General features: G+C 34.7%; 2 protein-coding genes across 3 annotated transcripts in view; one reads left to right on the plus strand and one right to left on the minus strand.

Annotated features, from left to right (window-relative positions):
• Positions 1-24257, minus strand: part of LOC105096325 (sex comb on midleg-like protein 1) — a 29548-nt gene extending 5291 nt beyond the window's left edge. The window contains exons 1-2 of the mRNA XM_031456280.2: positions 24208-24257; positions 1792-1899 (exon numbers count right to left, since the gene is read on the minus strand). The gene's annotated coding sequence lies outside the window, so the exon portion shown is untranslated. The remainder of the gene's footprint in view (positions 1-1791; positions 1900-24207) is intronic.
• The window catches only part of ECHDC1 (ethylmalonyl-CoA decarboxylase 1), a 48680-nt gene that overhangs the window by 10511 nt on the left and 11804 nt on the right, over positions 1-26365 (plus strand). For both annotated transcript variants that reach the window (XM_010988618.3, XM_010988617.3), the window contains exons 2-5: positions 6789-7010; positions 9770-9912; positions 16355-16407; positions 18783-18863. In XM_010988618.3, coding sequence (XP_010986920.1) covers positions 6791-7010; positions 9770-9912; positions 16355-16407; positions 18783-18863 — 497 coding nt within the window. In that variant the 5' untranslated portion in view covers positions 6789-6790. The remainder of the gene's footprint in view (positions 1-6788; positions 7011-9769; positions 9913-16354; positions 16408-18782; positions 18864-26365) is intronic.

Consider the following 26365-nt stretch of genomic DNA (forward strand, 5'->3'; position numbering starts at 1 on the left):
ACAGCTTATGGCTTCTAAGAGAACAGCTAGCTTAGTCCTCGTGCAGGGAAGGGAACTATCTGATCACCTTTGAAGAACTTAAAAAAAATGGAGAAAGTGAAACCTTGACACCTCTACTCATTTTCCCCTGGCATCGTTGTGAACTTGTGCAGCTGGGCTGAAGCTGCTTGTGGCTGGACAGCAAGGCATCCTGCAGGACAGGTTTTAACCATATTATTGTTTTGCTCTGGAGAAAATTTATAAAATTGTAAATGCCCAGGAACTTTTTTATTGTCTGTGACTCAGGAACAAATCCAAAATGCCGATTGCTTAACTACAAGCTTAAAAATCCCTGAATCTCCAGCCTTGTTCGTTCACTTGTACTTTCAGATAATATTGTAGTTTCAGGGTGACTTAAATCTTGTCATCGCTAAGCACTGAACTACTGTCTAATTTAATCTCTGAATTTAGAATTGAGGTGAAAGTATACATAATAGGCTATTATCAGATTTCAAGAATTAGATTCCTAAACTTGAAGTCAGCAAACTTAGTAGGCTTAAGCAGTGCCCTTGAGTTTCTCTGGGACAATTTTGTGGCACAAACAAAGGAATATGAGGTGAAAAGAGAGTCAGTGAAGTGGGGCCAGGAGTGAGGGGGAAAAGAAAAAAAATGAAATTGATATAGAAAAGGAAATATGAAGTTATTATTATAAGGTTTCCGTGGAAAAATCAGCATATCAAGGATGTCTAATAAGGCAAAATATTAATTACAAAAATAGATAAATTTATAATGATTTAAGTATGAGGAGATATAGATCTGATGATATCTCTACTAATTTCCTTGTTTTGGATATTGAAAGGAAGGGAAATGTGTGAAGACAGAACCGACAGACTCCTTACAATGAAAGCAGATATGTTGTTTATTGATTCTGATCTCTCTCAATAATAATTTGAAATGCCAGTGATTTTATAAGCCTTACCCCTTCTTCTTTTCTAGTTTAACTCTTTGTTCTTTTCCCTAAGCAGAAAACACAGGTAAATTTAGTTTTTTTAAATAGCCATCTAAGTCATTATCAAGTTTCTCTGGCACATTTCTTTTATACTGAAGTCATAGTCGATGTGGGAAAGAACTCTGCCACAACAGAATTTTCCATTGAGCTCCTCTCTCTTCTATATATGACTTATCCGTGGGGACAGAACACACTCAGAGCATACTGTAGGCAAAAGCAAGCTTGGACACATTGCTTTTGGCTCTGACTCTCTTTGTAGGCCTCCCAGTTTTGTGAGCTGATCTGATAAGTGCAGCTTGTTTTCCCTAGACTAGACGCAGGCCTTAGGAACCCTGAGCCCTGCTCTCTTTGACCTTCTTCAAACGGGACACATCCCAAGGCCAAGGCCGCCCCAGGTTCCACATAAGCTGAGGGAGAGGAGAGAATTCCTCTCTAATTCTTTATGGCAGACCAATTTTTAAGAAGTATCATTACCTTTAGTAAGGACACTTGCTTAGCTGTCAGACCTGACAGAAGCTCCAGACACCTATGTGGTCACCAATGGCAATAACTATGTTCTTTATTAAATATCTTCTATATAAAGAAGTAGAGTACTCCTTGGGAAACTAGTTTTGAAATTGGCAATTTAGAAGGTTGGAAGGGATTACTGGTAAAGGCAGAGAACCTCCCACCTCCCCACCCGACCGAAATTTGTGGTGATATCCTGCAATTAAAAAAAAGTTTAATGAGAGATGTACTATACATGCATTTAGTGAAAAAAGCATAAGAAGAGTTTAAAGAACAACAGCAATAAAAGTAAATACCTGTGTATCCATTATCTTGGTCTAACTTTTTCAGAAGTTTGTGTTCGGTTAGCTTTCTTCATTCTTCAAGTCTGCATTTATTTTCATTCTGGCCAACTGTAATATAACCTAATTTCAAAATAAGTAAAAAAACAATCTTTTATAGAAGTAATATTTGAATAATAGTATTGCTGAATTTTGTAACCATCTCATAAATATATTTTGATTAAATCAGATAGTCTATATAGAGTATGTTCTTTTCTGTTCAAAAGGCTTGTGATTCTAGGCAGCTATTCAGTTACCTGAAATAGTGTCTCAAGTTTTAAATATTTTAATAAATTGACAATTAGTTTTACAAAATGTATGTATTTATTTGAAGAAAAAGCAGACTGAGAACTTTGAGAGCTTTCCTGTTTCAAAATTTGGCCATAAGTAGGTCACTCTCTAGAGGAAAGCTTCACACAAAGGTTAGCTCTCATTACTTGTGAAATGGAAGTGTGGACCCTACTTTCTGCTTTTTTTTAATTCTGTTTTTGTTTTGGGAGGGTAGTGGGAGTGTATAATTTTCATGCTCATAGCCTAGTGCTAACAGAATCATGTGAAGAACTGATACAGTGAAAATATGTAAGATGAGAGTATTTTAAGGGTAGCTCTCTCAGCCAATATTCTGGCCACAAGAAACTAAAGAAAAGCTGATCTGAGTTTACTTCTTGCTTTTGTTACTCTCCCGCAGAACGAGGCTATTGCTTGATTTTTGTTCTACTTCGGCGTAGAATTTTAAAACTTGGAAAGAATGAAGGGAAATAAAGTATCATAATCCTATGCACTGATTTAATGTCTTTGGGTCCATTTCTGCCTATAGAAAATCTTTAGACTTATTGATGGAAGTTTACTGGTGAAGAAAAAAAAAGCCCTTTATGAAGTTAAGACTATATTTTAAATTCGATGCAAATATCTAATAGAGCTTAATACAAGAGGGACTTTGTTCTATTTTCAATTAGAGAGTTGAATTATTTTTGCTTAACTTGTACGTGTTTCCTTGATAAAACAGAAAATTTATTGAAGGCAAAAATGCTTTTGTTCTCTCTGAAAAAGCTAGTTGGCAAAGGGGAAATCACTGACAGGAACTCAATAAATACCCACTGAATGTTACCCATCACATCTTACCTAAGGCTCTTATCATATACATATGTGTTTATATACTAAGATCCCAATGTATGAATTTCTTAGCCATAAAAACCTACATGCAGTGTAATTTCCTTAATGACCCTGATGCAAAGGAACTATTCAACCATTTTTTATTTTGAGAGTGCAGCTCTTATTTACTTTAAATAATCCAATGAAGAATACTGTCCTGTTTTAAAATTTTTATCTTCATTGCTAATCTAGTCATTATATTTCTCAAAACTTGTCTTTAAAAAAGAAAAGAAGGCTCTGCACTCATTTTCAATGACATATTTTGATATATTTCTTTATTTTCCCCACAGACTTTGATCACTGAACCTGGGTCTAGGGATAGTGAAAGGGGAGGTGGAACAGAACAGTGGCTGAGGATTAGAGGGTTTCTTATGCACATGGCTGGAGCTTATGAACATATATACATCTTGTCATGAGACTATAGGTTTTGTTTGCTGATTTAATTTGTTTCTAGCCCCATTTCTTACCATTTCTCAGTAACTGCTGAAATTAGTGTAGGTTTCCCCTGCTAGCTAAGAGAATCTTGAGGCAACTTGATGTTTACATTTGATTGATAATTGAGGAAACCTCCAAAATCCTTGTGTTTTTTTCTATAACCATTTCATACTTCTTAAGTAGTAAAAACGTTTTATATTGAAGATTTCTCCCCCTTCCATTTCCCATAGACCTAAATTTTCTACCTTTATCACTTTATTTCTTCTTCAGGTCCATTTTTTAGGTTCATGCTTAAGTCCTGAGAAGCCACCTTATTTTAAGTCTTTTCAACTTTGAAAATGTGTATGCAGATTTGTACTTCTAGGGGCATATATTTGAGATGTATGGTTAGGAATGTGCCATATCTAAAAATTAATTGAAATATCTTAAATTTAATTGAAATATTTAACTTTATAGTTCTGTGTGCTTGAGAGCAAGAAAACTTTCAACCAAAGGATTTGTCCTTGTCCAGGACAATTTGGTTTCAGTTAGAGGTAGTTTATTTGATGAGAATAGCTCATTTTCTAGTGATGCTAGATATCATATGATCATAATCTCAGAAATGCTTCCTTCCCATAGACAGACCTTTGACTCTCCTCTGGGAAAGCAGGGAACTACATCTTTGAACCAGGGTGATATTTTGAGAACTGGGGCTATGCAAGGGAAAGAAATAAGATAAATATGGGAAATAATATGCAGTAGAATTTGCAGGAAAATTATTTACTTCAAATGATTCATTTGTTTTAAATTAAATAGTTTATTACTCATGTAGGTGGTAATAATTATTGACATTTAGAGATTCCCTCTTATTGTTCAGTTTCACAGTATCTTATAATTCTCCCATCTGCCCAATAATTTTATAAGGTACCTTTCATTGCACTAATTTAAGGGATGGGAACACCTGTAATGTAAATTTGTTCTGCCTTTACTGTGTCATTATACATCTCTATCTTCTAATTGGATTATGGTATACAAGTAAGGACACTCCATGAGTTTTAGAAAAGGGGTATGGAATTGGCATTGGATGAAGATATTAAAGGTAACAAATTACAAAGATATTTTATTTTGCAGCTTTTAACATTTGACTCATTTCCTTGGTTGCTCATTAGTTCTGTTTATCACTCCGACCCAGCCAGTATTAATTACAGCCCATAGGTTGGTCCCTGGTGCTTATATTCTTTACTGATGGATAAGCTCAGTGACCATTGCTATAGGCCATTGGTGACTCTTTTATGGGGAGGAAAGGAGAGAGAAGGATGGACATGTTCTGTTATAAACAAACACTTGTCCACTTGCACTGTGCATCTGGGAGAACTTGGCATCCTTTCCATTTTGCCCATATGTTTTCTTCTTTAATTTTTAGAATAAGGAAGTAGATTTTTGTTTTGAGTTACAAGTACACAGGCATAAGGTCTCAGCTGAAGATGGAAATGTAGGATTTGTTGTCTTACAGATTTTAATTAAAACTACATGCAAACGAATAAAAGAACTCCAACTAAAAAAGCAAATAAATAGAAAAAAATGGGCAAAAAACTTGAATAGGAACTTTATAAAAGATGGTATGCAAATGACAACTAAGCATATGAAAATGTAGCTTGACTTCATTAGACCTGACAGAAATGCAAAGTAATAGGACTTTCTAGAATGCCTAAAATGGAAAGAAAGGAAAAAAGACACTAACAAGTGATAACAAGGGTGGTGGCAACTGGAACATTCACTAGCTGTAGAAGTACTAGTTTATATTGGTACAACCATTCTAGAAAACTCTTTGACAGTATCTTTTAAAGTTGAACAAATGAACAGATGGGATCATTATCACCAGCAGTATACTTGGAAAATGGCTATGTGTGTGTGTGTGTGCGAGAAAGAGAGAGAAGAGAGAGGAAAGAAGGAGAGAGATTGATATGTAGTTTGCTAATCCTTTCACCATGGTTAATTTCAAGCTACAAATGGTTTAAAAAACCAACTTGCAAAATCCTTCAATGTTTGTCAGTAACTAGACAGCTGCTGCCCAACCTAGTAATTCCATTTCTAGACATAGCCAACAGAAATGCATACATGTCGGTGCATAAGACACATACTAAAATGTTCACAGCAACTCTACTTGTAATGGATGGTAAAAACCAGAAACAACCCAAATATCTATTTATATTAGAATAAGAATTGTAATATAGTCAGATAATAAAATACAACAATAAGGAATGGACTATTTAGAATCCAATTATACATTAATAGTAATGGGTGCTACAAACATAGTTGAAACCAGACAAAAAAGAATGTATATTTTTCAATTTATATAAAGTTCAATTGCAGGCAAACTAATCTTGTGTGTTAGAAGTCAAGATAATTGTTATCCTTATTTGGAATCATGACTGAAAAGTAACACAGTGAAAGGTGGGCCTTCTAGGGTTCGTGTTGTGTTTCTTGATCTAGGTACTATTTTAAATGATTTACCTTTTGAAAATTCATTGAACTGTAACTTATGATTTATATAAACTGTAACTTATGATTTGTATATTTGTCTGAATGTAGGTTTTATGTCAACAAAAATATTTACATAGGGCAAAAAAGCATATGGGCAGAGAGGAGATTACCCAGAGATGAGATATATAAAGTGAGAAGATGGGGGAGGGTGTAGCTCAGTAGTAGAGTTCATGCTTAGCATGCACAAGGTCTTGGGTTCAATCCCTAGTACTTCCATTAAAAACAAACAAATATACAAACTGAATTATCTCTCCCCTCCCAAAAAAATTTAAAAAAAATAAAGTGAAAAGAGAAGAGTGACAGAACTTTGGGGAACACAGACTTTGTTCCTATTTCTTTCACTGTTTTCTTCTGGCCCCTTCCTGCTTTTTCTATGAAAGCATTGCATAAGGTAAGGATAATGCTAAGAACTTTCTTTTAGAGAGTAGGACCGCTCTGTAGCATTTCTGCTTAGAGACTGTTTCCAAGGGGACCTTTGGACTGAATTTATTCTTAGATTTAGAGCTGGAGGAAGAACTACTGTCATGAGGAGACTACCTGAAGGCAGGAGATGGTGCTAACTGCAGAACAGCAACATTTTTCTAAACCCTCCTAGTGTGTTGGATCTCTCAGTAAGTGCACTGTAACCACATCATCATCTCACAATGATATACTGAAATGATATAATTTGTGAATTACGTGGTTTGAGAAGAGGGGAAAGGGAAGGAATTCCATACTGAGCATCTTCTCAAGAGTGCATTTGAAAGTGGGGAGGGAGGTACTCGCAGTTAAACAGAAAGGTCTCTCACTACAGTGTATTCATGTATAATATTAGAAAAACGTCTGTTCATCTGGACTACTGAATACTTGTCTCTCTTTTCCAGAAATGGCACAAAGTCTCTTGAAGACACCACCTATGCCTGTAAGGACAAAATTGCTACATCACGTAGGATTGTCACTTTATAATACCTCTCATGGCTTCAATGAGGAAGAGGTGAAAAAAAAACTTCAGCAGTTTAGTGGTGGATCCGTTGACCTTCAGAAGGAAGACAATGGCATTGGCATTCTTACTCTGAACAACCCAAGTAAAATGAATGCCTTCTCAGGTATAGAGATCCTCCTTTTGCTAGTTGAAGAATGGCACTGAATCTAACCTGCTATCACTTGATTTTTATCCTTAGTCTGTTGACAGAATTCTTGAAAGTCATGGTACTCTCTGTAGAACATGAAAAAAACAAAACTAAACAACCAACTATCACGTGCACCAGGAACATTTTTCTTTCCTAATTATGAATATTTTAATGTTTTTTTTTAATCCATGAATTTAGATGTTGATAAAAAGGAAACCATCAGATTAATCTTGATTATTTTTTCTACTGAAATTTTAACTGCTTAATAACTTTGTGTTCAGCTAATGTCATTGGGAGACAATTGGATGTTTCAGAGATTTTAAAAACTAAAGACAAAAGCCTAAAATGAAAAAAAAATTTATTCAGCTTAAATGTTTTTTTTATGAACTGAGCTAAGACTGTCATTTTAACCATGCAGTTCCAATAATCAGTGAAGACACTCATTTGCCTATTTGCTCCTTTTCTAATTCTTAGATACAGGTAAATACCTTCTATTTGCTAGACAGCACATTGGCATATAAGAATTTTATATTTAAGAGATCTCAAGGTCTAGGACATGTGATAATTTGTAATTTTTTACCAAAGCTCAAATTTGAATTATGCTACCATGATTTTAGACAAGAGTTAATGAGTAACCTTGCTGACTACCCAGCACTTGTGTTTTGAGGTGATTTTGGCATTCTGTTTGTCAGTAAAAAAAAAAAAGCAAGACACAAGTGTGTCAGCCATACATATTTAAAATTTTCTAGTAGACATATTTTTTTTAAAAAGAAACGTAAAATAAATTTTTAAATAAATTTTTATTTAACCCAATATATTCAAAATATTTCAACATGTGGCACATACAGAATTACTGAGGTATTGGCCACGTCTTTGAAACCTGGTGTGTATTTTGCACTAACACGCGTCGCGATTTGGACTGGCCGTGTCTCAAGTGCTCAGTAGCGACACGTGGGTGGTGGCTGCTCTGTCAGAGCAGCCCCATACTTGCAGTTGGTTCAGAGAGTAAAAGCCAGTTTTTATGTTAGCCTAGGAAAAATAAAATTAGAAAGGTAAGACTGCTCTAGAGGCTTTGACTAGGTTAATACTGGTTTTAACTTGCTACTGAAGAGCTATAATTTATAATTTATTAGTAAAACTTTTTATTCAAGTGGGAACAAATATTAATTCTGATGCCTAATTTTTGAAGCTAATACAAGCAGAGCTGCTTGATTTGGGTAATGGTGTTTGGTTGGGTTCAGAGGAGATGAGTGAGCCCCACACCACACAGCCCCCAAGGCCCCACCAGATACTCTTTAAGGTCCATTTCAACTCTTGCATTTATTTTACAAAAAGATTAGTTTAAGATTAACTATTGGTATAGATTTCTCATACTCAAGGCCAGCATTATTTTTTTAGTAGCTTAAATATTAGGGATGATTGAAGGTTCATATTTATCTACATAGATGTATTCTTACCCTAAATGAGTGGGGTTTTTGGTCAAAAACTACTAGACTGTGAATCTTTTGAGAGCAAGAACCAGATTTCTAAAGCATCTAGGATGTCCTTGGGAAGGGCTGCTGTTTTAACAAAGTCATAATTAGCAATTAGAAAGAATAGCTGCATTAGTCATTTGTGAATTAATAACATTAATTTTAACTTTTATTGTGGAACCACTTCACTACTAATTAGCTCAGACGATGGCAAAGAAAAGAATAGTTCTTGGCATCATGGAGTTTATATTCCAAATAAGTGTACATAGTTTCATAGGGCCTAAATAGTACATTTTGGAACCTCATGGTACAGATTCTTTGCCAGTTTTAATCTTCTGTTATGATCTTTATGTTGGCTTCTAAAGCATTTTCTTAAGCAGAAGAAAGAGTACAGTTAATCATACTGAGAGCATTATGAACTTGGAAGGTCACTCAGATAAATGCATCTGAAAGAATGATAGTCTTTGCTGTTTCCATGTTAAATTAGCCCATTATAGAGAAGCCCCAGTAGAATTTTGTTATGATATTAAGGTAACAGTCTAATCTATAAATCACAGAATTGGTGGTTGGTAGACATCTAAGTGGCAGCCTGTGAAGCTGTCCCATAGTATGCCTTGGGCTTCCTAGAACACAGTTTATTAACCATGGAACAAAATGATATTTACTGGTACTTTCTTGAACTAACATCCTGTTACAATAGGTCTGAAGTGAGTAGGGTAGGAATTTCACCTTTGTTTTGTATGCCATGTGCCCAATGTATCATAAGATCTCATAGTATTCTGGGAGACAGTGCTGTATTTGAGTTAGGAATACAGGCATAACTCTTATTCTGAGCTTGTTGACTAAGACACTTAAAGTGTATGGCTATGAGGTCAGGTCTACATTTCATTTTTACCCTAGGGGATAATTTTTTCTTACCATCATATCCCGTATTATTCATTCCAAGTTTCCTAGTCCTAGGATACTCATGATATATTCTCATTTTTTCTACCTAGCCATCTATTTATGTGATTTCTTAATTAAGAGAGAGAAAGAGAGAGAGAGATCACTAACAAATTGTAAGTTTTTAAAGCAGAGGTTGTCATGGGTACCTCTCTTGTATGTACTCCTCAGTCCGAACATGATAGGCGTTTGATAGACATTCAGAACATATTTGTAAAATTTATGATTTAAGAGTCCTGTTTGATACCTTATGGTTTCTAAATTATTTCTATTTTTCTGGTATTTTCTGTGTTTGTAATTTTCCCCTCCTGTCTCTGGCAGGTGTTATGATGCTACAACTTTTGGAAAAAGTGATTGAATTGGAAAATTGGACAGAGGGGAAAGGTCTCATTGTCCGCGGGGCAAAAAATACTTTCTCCTCAGGATCTGATCTAAATGCTGTGAAAGCACTGGGAACTCCAGAGGCAAGTACTGCATGAGTAATCAATAGACTCTACATGTTTATCAGACATCTGTGACTGAGATACTTACATTCTACTTACATGGTTATTATGAGGACAGCTATTCTTTAATAGCTTTACAAGGACCAGAGTTTTTGTTTTGCTAAGATTAGTTTGCAATAGTGTGAAGTAATTGGGAGAAAAATGAAGGACAGGGAGAAGAATAGCAATGACCAAAGTCAGCAAGAATCTGAATTTTCTAAGTGGAAGTCCCTAAGAATCTCATGATAAGGAAAAAATGCGGTACATGTGTAACGTGCCCGGCAGAGCTTAGGCACATAGCAGACTTCAATAAATGGTAACAGTCAAAGACTTTGCCTCTGGATTTTGATGATAGAAAAGAAATCCTAATCATCTTCCATTATTATCATTCCTCCAAGGAACCTGTTTTTCTTGAACTCAGCCCTCCACCAACAGCCTCTGGGAAGAGGGGAAGAGAAAGAAAAAAAGTGAAAAAAAAAAAAAAGTATTTGTTGCCATTTAATTATAGATGTGGGCTGTAGGTAGGGAGTCATGTTTTAATGTTTTACCACTCTATAAAATAATTTGATCTCTATTTGTAGAATATATGAGGAAAGACCTCTTTTTTTGGTAATTTTGATAGATTTGTATTTGAATTCTAGTTTCAACATCTTCTGGCTAAGGGATTGGACAAATCACTTATTCTTTTTAAGTCTTATTTTCCTAATTTATAAATAAGAATTGTACATTTCACAGAGCTGTTGTGAGGATTCAAGATGACATAAAGTTCGTACTAGCATGGTGTCTGAAAAAGGTAGCTGTTATTTTTCTTTCAAAGATCTTGATATTAATAAACATTGTCTATGATGATCATAATTTGTGGCACCACTGGACTTGAGTTTGTAATGAATCTGAATGGTTCGAGTAGTAAGTCGGAGATTAGAACATACAAATTCTTGCCCAAGCTTTACTATTAATTGCATGACCTGCAAGTCATTTGATGATAATTTTTTTTCGTCTCTAAAATGATGTATTGCTTGGTATCTTACTTTGTTCACAAAAGACACTGTAAAGATAGTATGAGATAATAGATTATTGTGGGTCTGCCAGAAGTCAGGTAGGAAACCATCCCTAAAAATGTGAAAGGTTATTTTACTTTCTTCTAGTTAGAAGGTTGTTTCTGTCTCTTTAGATTATGTGCCCATGACTTTTCCCCCTATATAAGTAGAAGCTAGAAGTGGAAACATGTTCATTGTTTCTTATGTATATTATGGGTCTGACGCAAATCATGTAGGAAAATACATGTCATTTTTATTCAGACTTCAGATAAGGGGTCACTTAATTAAGTTTATTCTTTCCAGAATGGACATTCACAAAGTAATCTGCTGTGTTGAATGACTGCAGGAGAGTAAGACTGACTTTTGATCACCACCTGATAACTCAGATGGTGTGGTCCCAATGCTTAAACAGCACTGCAGGCGTCCATCACTTGTAGTTATGCACATCTGCCAGTCTCATTAAAAAAAATCAGAAGTTGTGATTCTGCTTACGGAGTGTGTGTTTAGAACCCAGACTGGTACTTAAAATACCTTATTTTATTTAAAACGCTTTCCTGGGTAGATGAATTCTTTATTGTACTTTTAAGAAACCTCCCTAGACATAGTATAGGAAACATATAGCATAGCAATAAACAATTTGAGTAAATTCTCTTCATGGATACTAGTAAGAAACACAGTAATATGTATAAAGTATGGGGTATATTTGTCATATGATGATTTTAAAATTAACAAGAACTAGAAATAGTTAACAGAAAGCTCCTGAAAACTATTTCCATTTCGCATATAGAGCATATTCCTGTATGCCTGAGAAATAGCTATACGTGTGCCTAAAACTGAAATTTAAAATGGCCTCAGGACTTCGGAGGCTCATACATGTGTATGAGTCATAGCTGCACGAAAAGCACATCTGTCCCTCACAGCTGAGCTATTTGGAGACACTTATCATGACTTTAAGTTATAAACAGCCTTTCTCTCAATGAGGCTCTTCTTTATCTAATATACTCACTGTTCGTTGTTGCAGATACCTCATAGCACCTGCTTATTTGGTGAATTTGCTTTTCTGAGGATGATGAGATAACTAGAATAGTCGGTGTTTTTACTAATCGGATTACATTCCTTTCTGATAATAATAAGATACTTGAAAGTGACTATCAAATGGTGCTTTTTAAAAAAAAAAAAGATAATTATGTTGATGTTTTTGCCACTATTTTTTCAAAGTTTTAAAAAATATTTTACTAATGAAAATGACCAAATATAATCAAAAGTAGAGAGACTAATACGGTAAACTTCAGGTACTCATAGTATCAACAAACATCAACATCATATTTGGTTATCCATCATTCCACTGTTTTTTTTTCTTTCTGCATCTGGTCTCTTAAGAGGTTGGTTTGATTTTGGTGTCGTTTGTTTAATGAGCAGGAAAAGAGCTCCAACTGTTCCTATTAGGCAGTTAATCTTTGGCTGAGAAGGTCCAGGGAGGGAGATGAATTAGCGTAACACAAGCATTAACCCTGAGAAGTTATAGGACAGAAGAAAGAATAAAATAGGGAAACAAATCTAGTTTTGTTTTTTTTTTTTTTTTGTAAGATTTGTAAGATTCAGGCTGGATGCCACAGATGTTCTGTAGACAAGAAGTCTTTTCTCGGAGGGCAGAAATGATAAAAATCCGCTTATAAGCTTCAAGATACGGGGAAATAAAAACCCGCCTGTTCTGTATTGAATGTGTTTAATGCCTCAAGGAAAAGTCTGGCATTTTAGAAACCTTTATATTCTTAATCTAGCTTGAAGATAACCTCCTTCTTTGTCCCGTGGCCTCCCCTGTAACTTTTCTGCGAATCTCTTGCCCCCAGTTTCTCTGTCGCCTGAATTTCCACGGTAACCTCAAAGTTCTTGTTTAACTTCTTTGCCTTTTTCTACTACTATTGTGTAGTTCCATTTTAACTGTATGAATTTATAGACAAGCGATTATAATTTTCTCTAAACCTTTCTATGTATTTTGAGGAAATTAATAAATCCATACAACAAGCACTTAGCTAAAAAAAAAAAAAAAAGAGGCCCATTTGTGATTCTAGGATAAGAGACTGTCACAGGCTGGGCGTTTTCCCACTCAGGATAAATGTGGCTTAGAGTAAATGTGATATTGACAGCTCCCTTTGGTGCTGGGGCTGGGCACTGGGCATCTCATCTCTGCTGCACTAGGGGGATCTGGAGGAGGCAGCATGGGTGTCAGGGTAGCACCACATAGGGTGGAGGTATCCCCATCTGCAGCAACTCGCAAACCCTTTTAAAGGACTTCCCAGCTCCCAGCTTTCATTCATCAGAGTAGGTCTAGCTTTTCACTGGTTCCCTTCCCTCAGGTCATTCTATCACAAGTGAAGGTTTCTCTGTCACTGACTCATTTTCGCCCTGTAGCCCAGGAAGAGACCTGAGCAGTTAACCATTGTTGGCTAAGTGGCTTTGGAAAACAAATTTAATAAATTAAATCTTTCTTCTTCCTAGATCATGTTGGTTGGTACAAAGTAATCTCCGCTTTATGATACATTTAAAGCCAAAACATACTTATTATCTGATTGCCAGTGCAATTAACACATACTAGTGATAGCAATGATAGATAACATTGTTCTATTACTATACATCAGGCACTGTTCTAACCTCTTCCATGCTATAACTTATTTATTACTAACTCCCCTAATGAGATACAGGTACTATTACTAGCACCATTTTACAGGTAAGGGGACTGAGGCACAGAGAGGTTAAGTATCTTGCCCAAATTCAAACCAGCTAGTAGGTGGTAGAACCCAGAGTCAAACCTAGGCAGTTTAGCTTGAGTCTGTGTTGTTAATCATCATTCCATACTGCTTTCATATATTTTAATGTGGCTTTTTATCTTTTGAATGCAAATTACAGTATATAGCTTAATACCCGCTTCACTTTCATTTTTGCAAATTCTAGATATTTCCATCAGTATTTTAAGTACTCTAAAATCTAGGAATAGAAAATAGGCCTATTGAAATGATTTACTGAGATAATTTAACAGACTTTACAGGACAAGTTTTTAAAATAATATAAATCGGTCTAGTTTTAAACCTTCTCACTTTTTGTTCTTGTATTAATTTTCTCATCAGTTTATAGTATAGACTGACCTTCCTGATAAAGGCTTTCAATTAGGAAATTTGTATTATTTTGGTCTTTACAACTTTAACTGCCTTTGTTTTATTATTCAACATAATTCTCCATCTAAAATTCATCTGATTCAGTTAACTTCAACAAGCACGTACTGTATGCAAAACATTATACTAGCTTTTGAGGGTAAAGAAGGCATTTTGTCAGCCTCAAAGACCTTATTGTCTAGGCCTAGCAAATGCCTTCTGCCTTTCTCCTCTGTAAAGCCTTTTCAACTACTGCAACCCAGTTGAAATGAATTTCTTGCTGGCTACTGTTATCGGCTTGTTAAGGCGTTTCTTAAATTACTTATCATCCTATGCCTTGACGCATGTTGCATTTCTCTATGCCTCATAAGATTTTTGAGGACTGGGAGCTGGGACCACATTCTACTGATTCTGTGCCCTTACCTTATCTTGTGTAGGTGATGTGTCTGATAATAAATCCAAACACAATGCATACAAGACAATCTATAAATTCTGTAATTAAATTACAAACATAAAAATACTGCAGAAACACAAAGGAGAAAGCTGTTAGTGTGGGATTTAGTAAATCTTGATAAAAAAATATTTCATCTGAGCATTCCTTGAAACAGGTAGAGAAAAGGACAGCCTGTTCCAAATAGTGGGAATGGTATGAGCAGAGACACAGGAACAACAATAAGTGTAAAGCATGAAAGGAATGGCACACAGTTTGATGTGGCAGAAGTTAGGGTTCTTGGATGAGGGGGTCAATACAGTTGGTAAAATGGTTTGGGATCAGTCTTTCCCAAGGAATTTAGACTTTTTTCTATTGGTAATATGAAGTTATCATCCTTTAGGAAGGTTTATCAGATGGCTGTATTCAAGATATATTACAAAGGAATAAGAAATTAAATGCAGAGAGACCTGTTCGGAATCAAGGCTGTTGTAATAATCTAAGGATGAGTAACACAAGTCTGAACTGGTGTAGAGGCAGTGAGAATAGAAAAGGGATTTACATTGGAAATATTCAAAGGAAGAACTGAGGGGATGTGCTTGGTAACCAACTGAGTGTGGGAAAACTGTGAAATGGAAGAGTCAGAGATAATACCAAAATTCTGAGCCTTGTTTGACCACAAAACTTTTTTCTGCTAACTCAAAACTCTCTCTGTGGTCTTTTACAGAATGTTTAGGTACATTTTCATCTTCTCAGCTATGCTTTAAGTCAGATATAACAGGTATTTTTTATTCTTCATTCCTTCCTTGTGGATGAGGAAACTGAAGTATAGTTGTGACTTGCTCAAGTTTATTTTCTTATTAAGAGGTAACATTAGGATTAAAACAGCTTTTTCACTCCCAATTGGTTTTGCTATGCTGAACTTTAAGTATTGGCAGAATGTGAAATTTCTAGCAGGTTTGGGGATTCTACATGAAAACAACAGTTGAAGCAATGGGAATGGCTGAGACTTCGAAGGAAGAAATTGTAGGTAAAGGAGAGAAAGAGAATCATGGATTGGATTTTTGGTAATACAGCAGTTAGCTGAATAAGGAGAGACAAAGAGGAAAACTAGAAAAGAGCAATCAAAGACATAGGAAGAGGATCAGGAGTGGAAAATGTGGCTGGAAACTCAGAATATCAAAGTGAAGAAACTGGTCAAGGCAAGATATATATGTTTGGTCTCTGGAGAGACAGAGGAAGATGATAATAAGGAAAAGTCTTTATTTAATTTAAAGCCTAATTTAACAAATAGGAGATTATTAGAAACTTTTGAGGAGAGTCTTTTGAGAGAAGGCTGAAGCCCAGATTATACCAGGTTGAAGAAAGTATATGAGGAAAAAAAAAAGAGGCAGTGAAGTTACACTACAGTTAAGAAAATTGTTTTTTACATATTTATATTCTTAAGGGATCAGAGTTTGGGATAATAGGTGGGTATGTCTTATACCTCTTCCCCCCTAATTTCCCTGAGTAGATCTCTACACTTTTCTGGAGTGTGTGATCTGACCGTCACAGCTAAGTCTTTGCTAAGTCTTTGCAGTAGCATGCAAGGCTGAGACCAAGGAACCCTAGAAGATCAACACAGTCGAACACTGCATCATTTGCATGTCAGATAGCATCAAAGAGTTTTAAATGAAAATCTCATTTTAAAAAGTTTGGTATATTTTTGTTTTTATTACTTTCTAAATACTGAAAATGTGAAAATGTTTTTAAAAATTTTCTTCTATAATACGTTTGTGTTATACCTTTGTGTTTATTCTTATTTAAAGGATGGAATGGCCTTATGCATGTTCATGCAAAACACCTTAACAAGATTTGTGAGGTAATGTATCTTTTTTTTTTTTTAAATACAATTTCTAACCAACAAGGACCTACCATATAGCACAGGAAACTATACTCAACATCTTGTAATAACCTATAATGGAAAAGAACCTGAAAAATAATGTATATATATGTATAACTGAATCACTTCGCTGTATATCTGAAACTTATACAACATTGTAAGTCAGCTATACCTCAATAAAAAAGTTAAAAAAAAGAAGAAAGAAAAACACACACACAAATAAAAATAAAAACAATTTCCAAAAATCCAGAAATAGCTGTTTATTATTCTGTGTTTTGCAATAGTTAAAAAATAGTCATTGATTTTCTAATTATATTTATTCTAGTGATAAAATATCTATTTGTGCCATCAAGGGTAGTCATTTAATTAAATGTTAGTGAAGTACACACAAGTATTTAGAAAGTAAGAGACATGAGAGATAAAAAGAATTTAAGACATAGTACTTTCCTCTAAAGAGCTTTATATTACCAGCTATATTTATAGACATGGGAAAGTTAAATACTGGTATTAGAGCAGAATAGACACTGGTCAAGAGATGACATCTAAAGATGACCTACATTCAAATTTAGTGGAATATGTAGTGAAGTGGTCTCTATCTCAAGGAGAGAGGAAAAGAATTACCAATTGGAAAGCCTTTTACAGATTTCCAAGGAAGATGAATTCACCTTGCACCTAGATGAGGAAGAAAAGGAGGATATTCTTCTTGGCCTGTCATGATGCATTTGAGGTTACAGGGCCGATTAGCTTTCTACTTCCATATTCTGAATGTAAACAATTTAAACATTGTGAAAAATAAAGAAATTCATATTTATTTAATATACTTGTTAATTATACATCACTGTTTTTTTTTTCTTTTTCTTTTCTTTCTTTCTTTCTTTCTTTTTTTTTTTTTGGTATTCTCTGTATGTAAGAGTCTAGAAAGAAAAATGGAATCAACATTACTATTCTAAAATACTTTTTCATTGTCTTAGCTCCTGTTCACCTACCTCTCCCTATTACATTTGACTTTTTCCTAAATAAATCTTAAGTTTTTGATTTAAAAAATCCCTTTTATTTGGAAGCAGTGTGTGTTAAGAAATTTTTAATTACTTTAGACCTGCACCTTTTCATTTTGGTGAGAACCTACAAAAAATTCTATACTTTGAAACATTTCAGATTTATCTTTTAATATTCACGCACCTCCTCTGCAAAGTGGGTCTTTACAAACAAGAAAGGTGAAGGTATGTTTTTACTTCAGAACCTTGACTACAGAACCAGATTTATACAGGATCAGTCTCTGGATCACTTCAGTTGAGTAATGAACAAATTTTTAATAGGAACCTTCATAATAACACGGTTTTGGAGCTCAGTCTTCTATATCACATTTCTTCCCTTTGGATACAGCCTCAAATTTCCCATTTATTACCTGATATCAGTAAAATGGACTAAGGCAATATTACATTGAAATATTCTGATTTGCAGTTGCAGAGAGGTTCCAGGAGCTGTATACAGGGCAGATATTGTGGGTTGGCTTCCAGATTGCCCCCATAAAGCAGTATCAAAATAGAGCAAGTCACACAAATTTTTTGGCTTCCCGGTGCATATAAAAGTTATGTTTACACTATACTTTAGTCTATTAAGTATGCAATAACATTATATCTAAAAAAAGCAATGTATATACCTTAATTAAATACTACTTTGTTGCTTAAAAATGCTAACCATCATCAGAGCCATCAGCGAATTGTAATCTTTTGCTGGTGGAGAATCTTACCTCGAAGCTGAAGGCTGCTGACTGATCAGGGTGGTCATTGCTGAACATTGGGGTGGCTGTGGCTATTTCTTAAAATAAGACTATGAAGTTTGCTGCATTGACTGACTTTCTTTCACAAACAATTTGTCTGCAGTAGCATTTTACCCATGGTAGAAGGTCATTCAAAATTGGAGTCAATCCTCTCAAACCTTGCCTGATTTATCAAATAAGTTTTATGGAATATTTTAAATCCTTTGTTGTTATTTTAACAATATTCACAGCATCTTTACCAGGAGTAAATTCCATTTCAAGAAACCATTTTCTTTGTTCATCCATAAGAAACAGCTCCTCATCTGTTGAAGTTTTATAATGAGATTGTAGCAAGTCAGTTACATTTGCAGGCACCACTGTAGTATGAATTGTTGTATCTTCAGTATTACACTGGATTTGCTGCTTATGATATACAAGCATGTGGTTCTACTGTCCTTTGAGGTGTGTTTGTTATTATAAATGTAGTTCAGTAATTTTGTTTCTACTGCATCTTAAAATTTTTAATAACATTTATAAATTAATATTGAAATTTAAAATAGTAACATCCATTTTTCCTTTTTCCTCCAATATACAGACTTCCTTTAATAAGTGTTGCACTTGTTCAAGGTCGGGCATTGGGCGGAGGAGCAGAACTTACTACAGCATGTGATTTCAGGTAGGATTAAAAATTGTATTACTCTTGGCATAAATGTAACTAACACATGCTCAAATTTATTTTTTTGCCTGAATATAAATAGTGTATATATTCTTACACAGGATAATCAATTAGCAGATATTTCCTTTTTGCCAGTCGTTAGAGGAGATAATTTTGGTCAGTCTAATATAACTCCATCATTACTTTGTTACTATGCATTTCAAGCAGTTAACAAAACAAAATGATTCTGAATTAATCAAATCCGTATTAGCAAAGTCCCTGGAGAGGGAAACCAAGGAAATATATGAAACTTTAAGATTTAAAAGAATTATACAAAGAAAAGAACCCTTCCCCCCCCCAAAAAAAAATCTAAAGGAAAAAAAGAGAATGGAGAAAAAGTCTGCTGTAGTTGTCTCCTTATTAATAAAAAGTTTTCTGAAATCCATTTGCTATCTTTACTGTGATTTGTAGTAACTTTGTGATTTTGGGCTGATTAGGGAATAAACTTAGAGAAGGTTATTTGGGACCAACAAACCTTCAATTTTACTGCAGTATTAAATTGCAGTACTTTATAGGAATGATGCAATTTTGGTAAGGTCTTTTTTGTTTTGGTTTTGTGTGTATAAAACATAAATGTAGACTTTAATGACTTGCTACAAAGTGGGAACCTATGTAACCATGTTGTAGGTCAAGAATTGGAACATTACCAGCACTCCAACCCCCCCACCCCCACATGCCCCTCCTAAGTCTTATCCCCCTCATTTCTATCTACAGGAAACTTACCTTGAGTTTCATGATAGTTACTTTCTTACTTTCTTTTATAGTTTTGTATGCTAACTATTCTGTAACCAATAGAGTCTATTTTTTCTTTTTTAACGTTATATAAATGGCAACATATACTAATAGAAAGACTATGAGGAAAGATTCAGTAAGCTAATTCATGCAGAGTAGTAACATTTTATATTAATTTTTCTTCTTTTTTAAATCTATGACTCGGTTTTCAATTTATAAGTTGAAATATATCACTTTGTATTCACATAAATAGAGACTTTAAAATAGTTTTGGTATGTAAGACAATTTACAAAGATCTCAGCCTCTTTGAAAACTAATACTTCCTAATTGGAAAGGATTCTTGTACATGATGAAAATGGCCATTTCATGACAGTGCCCTCTGCTGTCATCAACGTAGAGTGCATCAGGATGCTACATTTCGTTCTGTGAGACAATGTGGGGCTAAACATAAAATGCTCTGTGTGAAAAAGGATTAAATGCTTTTCTCACTTCACCCTGAAATACAGATACTTATAGAATATATAATATAAATGTATAATTATATAACATATAACATATAAAGTATATAGTTAAATACATAATTTAATATATTTAAAGAATTCTAAGCCATGTGTGAAAGTACATTACTACACTTAAAAATCACCTACATAAAAGTAAGTGCAAATTAAAACTTTACAGGTGTACTTTGGAGAAAGTATACCCTCTAAAATAGAGTCTGGTGTTCATCTTTAAGTATTTATTAGACTTTTGCATCAACCTTTATATTTATTCCTGATCTATGTTTGGGTGTAGTTAGGGTTTAAGGCAAAAGGCAAAATCACAGGGAAAAATAATCAGAGATTGTTTACTCCTTTGCCACTGCTAATTTACCTTGCTGTGTTGTTCTCCTCTAAATGAAGGAAGTATCATGTGTCCTAGAACCTCATGAAATATTTATTTTTTTGGTCAGGAGGTGTCTGAGGGTACTGCCCTCATCAGGCATATTCAGTAACATACCAGATACATTCATTTTTCCAATGAAGACATATTCATTTGTGGGCCAACTATTTGGCATATACAGGACACTCATATTAAATTGAGTTCAGTAGATTCATTAAACATGTGTTTAGCACCCATTTATGCTAGGAACTGCCATTCAAGAAACTTTTATGTCTTGGTTTTTGTTTAATTATTCTTGTAATATAGTTTTATTACATCTTATAAAATTATTGGTCCACTGACATGAAACTAAAAAAATAGAAACTGATCCTTCATAACAAAAGTGTGAAAAGCACAGTCCTAGAATTGTTTGGCCCTTTTAAATTGACACACTAAATGCAAAAGTTCTTAAAACTTAAAGGCTAACAGAGAAGATTATATACCAAACTATATTCCTAGTCACAGCTGCAAGGAAGCAATAAATCAATACAAGTTCTCTAGCTGATTCCACCCCCTCCCAACTTTATCAACACCGTGTCAGTTATCTTCTGCGACAAACTGCTTTAGCTGTATTCTAAAAAGATCTGCTTGTTCCAAAAAAAAAAAAAAAAAAACCAAAAGATTTCATAGCATTCTGCTAAAAAGGTAAGTTCTTTCCTTAGGCATATATTTTGGTTCTTTTTAGCTTGTTTGACTTTCTAACTTAGAGAATGCCTGGAATCCACTCAACTGACACTTTCATTCCTGCTGTTCTTTTATTACAAATGGAAACTATTTCAGAAGATGAGAGATATTCTTAATACAAATATTCCAAAGAAGTGAATTCATACAACATTCTGGCATTGCCCCTCTCCCTGTTCCCAAACCCTTTAAGCACCAGCTGATTATACATGTAATGAATGAATATGTTAGAAACACTCAGGACTACTTGGCAAATACAGACTTTCATACTAAACTGCTTTCAACTGAGTCATAAATTTCATGTGAAACATTCTTATAGAAAATGGCTTTTTAAAAACATTTTCTAAAACGAAACATTAACCTATGAATTGAAAAGTGGCATTCCATAGTGCTCAGAATCTAGTCACTCCAACATTATGTTTCCCTTTAGTGACAAATGGATGAGAAAATAAAAATCTAGAACTGTGATAAAATAAATTTGCCTCTAATTTTTAAAATTTGTCTTGATTAATTAAAATATCTAGAATGAAATATAAATTAAGAAAATATTTATTTGAGTATTAGTTTCTTGCTGCAGCCATAACAGATTACCACAAATTTGGTGACTTAAAACAGCATCAGTTTAATTATCTCACAGATAGGTAGGTACTGAAGTCTGATGGGACCCAGCTGGTTTCTGCAGACTTGGCCACATAAGGGCACATCTGCATGTTGGCTGGATTGGGTTCTGAGGACTCTGAGGGAGCATCTGCTTCCAGGCTCACCCAGGTTACAGCTGGCAGAATTGAGCCCCATGCACAAGTAGGACTGAGGTCCCTATTTTTCTTGCTGACTATCTGCCAGAGGCCAGTTTTGCCCCTAAAGGATGCCTGCATTCCTGCTCCTGTTTTCCATGTGGGCCTCCTTCAGCAATGGTCAGTTAAGTTCCTTTCACATACTGAACCTTTCTCATTTACCCTTCTGCTGCAGCTCTGACTGTAGCTGGAGAAAGTTTCCTGCTTTTAAGAGCTCATGTGGGCCCACTCAGGTAATCCAGGATAATCCCCCTATTTTGCTATATGTAACCTTAATTACATCTGTGCAGTCCCTTTTGCTGTGTGAAGTAACATACGCACAACTCCAGGAATTAGGGCATGGACATCTTTGTGGGGCCGTTCTACCTACAACATATGGGCTTGGCATAGAGAATACAGTTGCCAGATTTTTTTGGTAACTTTTATATTCCTTTCTGATCACCAGTGAAAACTGGTGACTTTGTTATTCTGTTACCCTCATAAACTGTATCTTTTTAAATTTTTGTTTAGATACCTTTTAGAAAACATTAGTCAAAGTTCCTGTATACACCAAATTTATAAAGGTTCACTGATAAAAATATCTCAAAACTACCCATGAAAATAGAAAATGACAAACTCAGCCTGCTTGACTTTTCAGCATCAATTTTTGGCAATCAAAAGCACAAAAACAGTTTAATTACATGTCTGAATATTTTTTGCCACTGAATTTGGTATAAGAGAGAAATTGGAATTGTATTTTTTGTTTGGAAATATAGGCCCTCTGTATCTGTGGATTCCACATCTGAGGATTCAACCAACCAAGGATGGAAAATAGTTGGGAAAAAATTTTCCAGAAAGTTTCAAAATATTTAAATATTCAGAACTTGAATTTGCTAGGTGCTGGCAACTATGTACATAGCATTTACATTGTATTAGGTATTATAAGTGATCCAGAGATGATTTAAAGTATATGGGAGGATGTACGTGAGTTATATACAAATACTGCACCATTTTACATAAGGGAATTGAGCATCCGAGGATTTGGTATCTGCAGAGGGTCTGGAACCAATCTTGGAATGGACAAAGAGTTTCCCTACTCACTTAGACTCACTAGTTTTTAACATTTTGCTGTTTTGGTTTTGTTTTTCACTTTGTGTGTGTGTGTGTGTGTATTTTTTTATGTATAATACATATAATAATTTTTCCTGAGAAATTTAGGAGTAGGTTGCAAACATCTTGCTCTTTTACTCCTTTAAATACACACACATACACACAAATATGTATATTCTTTTTTAAGAACTAGAATATTCTCTTACATAGTCCCAGCACAATTGTTGAATGTAGGAAGCTTTACATTAATGCAGTGCTTTTATCTAATACACCGTCCGTATTCCAGGTGAGTCAGCTCGGCACTAACTCCCAGGATAGCAGTGTTTCCCTCCACTGCCGGGCTGCGTACTGCACTTAGTTGTCAGAGCCCTTTTCTCTCTGTTAGTCTGGAAGGATTCTTCGGCCAACCCTTGTCTTTCATGACTTGACATTTTTAAAGAAAACAGGCCATGTTTTGTTTTTTGTTTTTCAATAGATTGTTCATCTCTTTGGTGTCTTCTGATGATTTCATTCAGGTTATGTATCTCTGGATAATACCCCTACAAAAGGGATATTGTATTGTCAAAGAGTATCACATCTGAACACACACAATGTCTTTCCGCCTGTCATTGGTGATGCTAAATTTGATCACCCTGTCGAAGTGTTTGGTTTCTCCACTGTGGTTGCTTTTTTCCTCCTTGCAACTAGTAATATTCTTCTTTTTGCCGAACTTTCTCCACTGTGTTGAGCATTCCTGATTATTATTGCCCAAACCATCTTTGCTAAGATGATCGCAAATTTTTATTTCTCTAACTTCACCATTTCCTGCATGTATATCAGTTGTCATTCTGCTCTGACGACAAGCCCTCCTTTACCTGTTTCTTGTGTGTGTATGTGTCTGTGTGTATGTGTGCATGTGTGTATTTATCATCAGTGTGAACTAATGGATTCTTATTTTTTAGTGGTTTATGGTTCATTACTATCCTTGATTATTTTGATGCATAAATTGTCCCAGATTTGGCCAATGGGAAGCCTTTCAATCTGGCTCCTGTGTCTTTTTTGAAATGCTCCACCATTCATTCATCCATTCATTCATTTGAGCACTTACTTACTTTCTGAGTATAATAAGATAGTCCAGACTCATCTTATGTCTTCCTCTTCTTGGCCCTGGTCTCTGGCATTTCTCATGGGAGCACTAGTTCCTTTAAGGCAGAGGGGAGGTGGGTAATATTTAAAAACCAAGATCTAGATGCTGGGTGTTCTCATTGCTCCTGGCATCTTTGTTTCTAGACTCTGAGCAAACAAAGCTAGATCATGCATTAATTAATTAGAGGTCATGAGTTTATATTGATATCTCCAAGCCCAGTCTGTTCCTACAAAGTTTGTTCTTGTCTTTTCCCATTTCTTATTGTATCTCCTGCAACAGCCATGACCCCAGCTCCCAATAACACCAGCATATTTATTCATTTACTTAATCTTACAAAGCATATAAGGTAATTTTAAAATTATTGTCCCTATATCATTATGAAAAGTGAAACTATTAAAAAGAGTTCAAGTTTTGCAGGTTTTTCTCCCAGACCAAGGGTAAATAGTCAAAGGTAATTTTTCTGTCTTCAGTGTATTATTTATTTGAAATACTTTGGTTCAGTTAGTTTTTGTATTCAGTTTTAATTTTTCTTTCCTCCCATTCTTGTTAATTGAATTTTATGTTTTGAATATGTACACTGTTCCAGTGAGTAACTGTGTGTGTGTGGACTTTTTTGATAGTATTAATGCTATCTCGTAAGGTTAAATTCTACAAATAAGATTGCTGAATCACAGGTTAAATGGATGTTTAGTTTTATTAGATTTTGCTAAATTCTCTAGGGAATAGACCATTCTTCCATTTTCTCTAGTCTGTTTCACTTTCCTTTGCCAAAAAAGGCTACTTAACTTAAACTTTTTTTTTTGCCAATCTGATAAGTGAGAAATAGTATTTCAGCATAGTTTTAATGTGCATTTTCCTTTAAGTAAGTGAAATTGATCACATTTTCATATGGTTAAGAACAATTTTTGTACCTTTTTTGTGAATTATCTATTCATGTTTTGGTTATTTCTCTATAGGATATTTGGCTTATTTCCCTTAGTTTTTATAAATTCTTTAAATATTAGGGACATTTGTTATTCTCAATGATATATTTTTATGTGTTTGCCCAGCTTGTCACTGTTGTTTCAGTTGTTTTAGTTGTACATATATTTACATATATTACATGTTCTTTGTCTGTTTCTGTTTTCTTTTTTTAGCCAGTTCTTAGTCTCTTGGTTGTTTCCCTCTTTGTCTTCAGTGACCCTTCCTCAATTTTTATTCAAACCTGTTCTTGTCTTTTTTCTTCTATTTCTTGAGTCAGTCAGCTCTTACTCATTTTATGTCTCCACCCACTACACTTTTTTTTTTTTGTACATTTCTATCCCTGATTTAAAAAATTCTGATTCAGGAATTTTCTTTTTCCATATAACTATGCTATTTGAAGATATTTTTCAGTTTGGAGTGATCATTACAGTTTTTTTCTTTAATTTCACATTTTTCTGCTTGGGAAGGGAGGCACTTTTCATCAAATGAAATGTTTGAATTTTACATGTTTTGCTTTATTCTTACAGTAGTTTTTTTTTTTATAGAACTGGCTTGATGTTTTCTATTCCTAAGTATTTTGTGGCTAGGATTCCTTGGTTGAGAATGCCATCATCTAACAGTTTAGTTTTTGGATGGATGACATTGGTAATGGTGATAACAGTGGAAATGGGAGAGGAGCTGGCATGACTTTTGTATCTCTTGTTTTTACAGAATCCTTATTTTTCCCCCCTCTTACGTTTTTTCTCTTGTATTTCTCCAAGGAAACCACCCCTTTTCTACTTACCTGGGTCTGCTTCAGAAATGGTGCTTACTTAAAACTGTAACTTTCAGCCTTACTCATTTTCAAAAGTGAAATCTTTTTTTTTTTAATTTGGTGTTCATTCCTCTACTTACAGATCATTTTAAAGATGTAGTATTCTCTGCCTCTGCATAGTCCTGTGGGTATGGATCATGTCTGGCTTTCTTTTGCTCATTGCTAATTTTTTAACTTTGGGGAGGTTGTGTGGGGATGTTAGGAATTAATCAGGAGTCATTATTTTGAGACCAACCCCTGAAATTTTACTTTTTACAAATACAGTAGATTTATCAGTGAAATTTTCCAAACATTTAAGAAGAAGTAACACCAATCTTACATTACATCCTCACATTCATTGCAATCT

Source organism: Camelus dromedarius, chromosome 6 (genome assembly GCF_036321535.1).
Source record: "Camelus dromedarius isolate mCamDro1 chromosome 6, mCamDro1.pat, whole genome shotgun sequence".
In the NCBI taxonomy this organism is placed as follows: Eukaryota; Metazoa; Chordata; class Mammalia; order Artiodactyla; family Camelidae; genus Camelus; species Camelus dromedarius.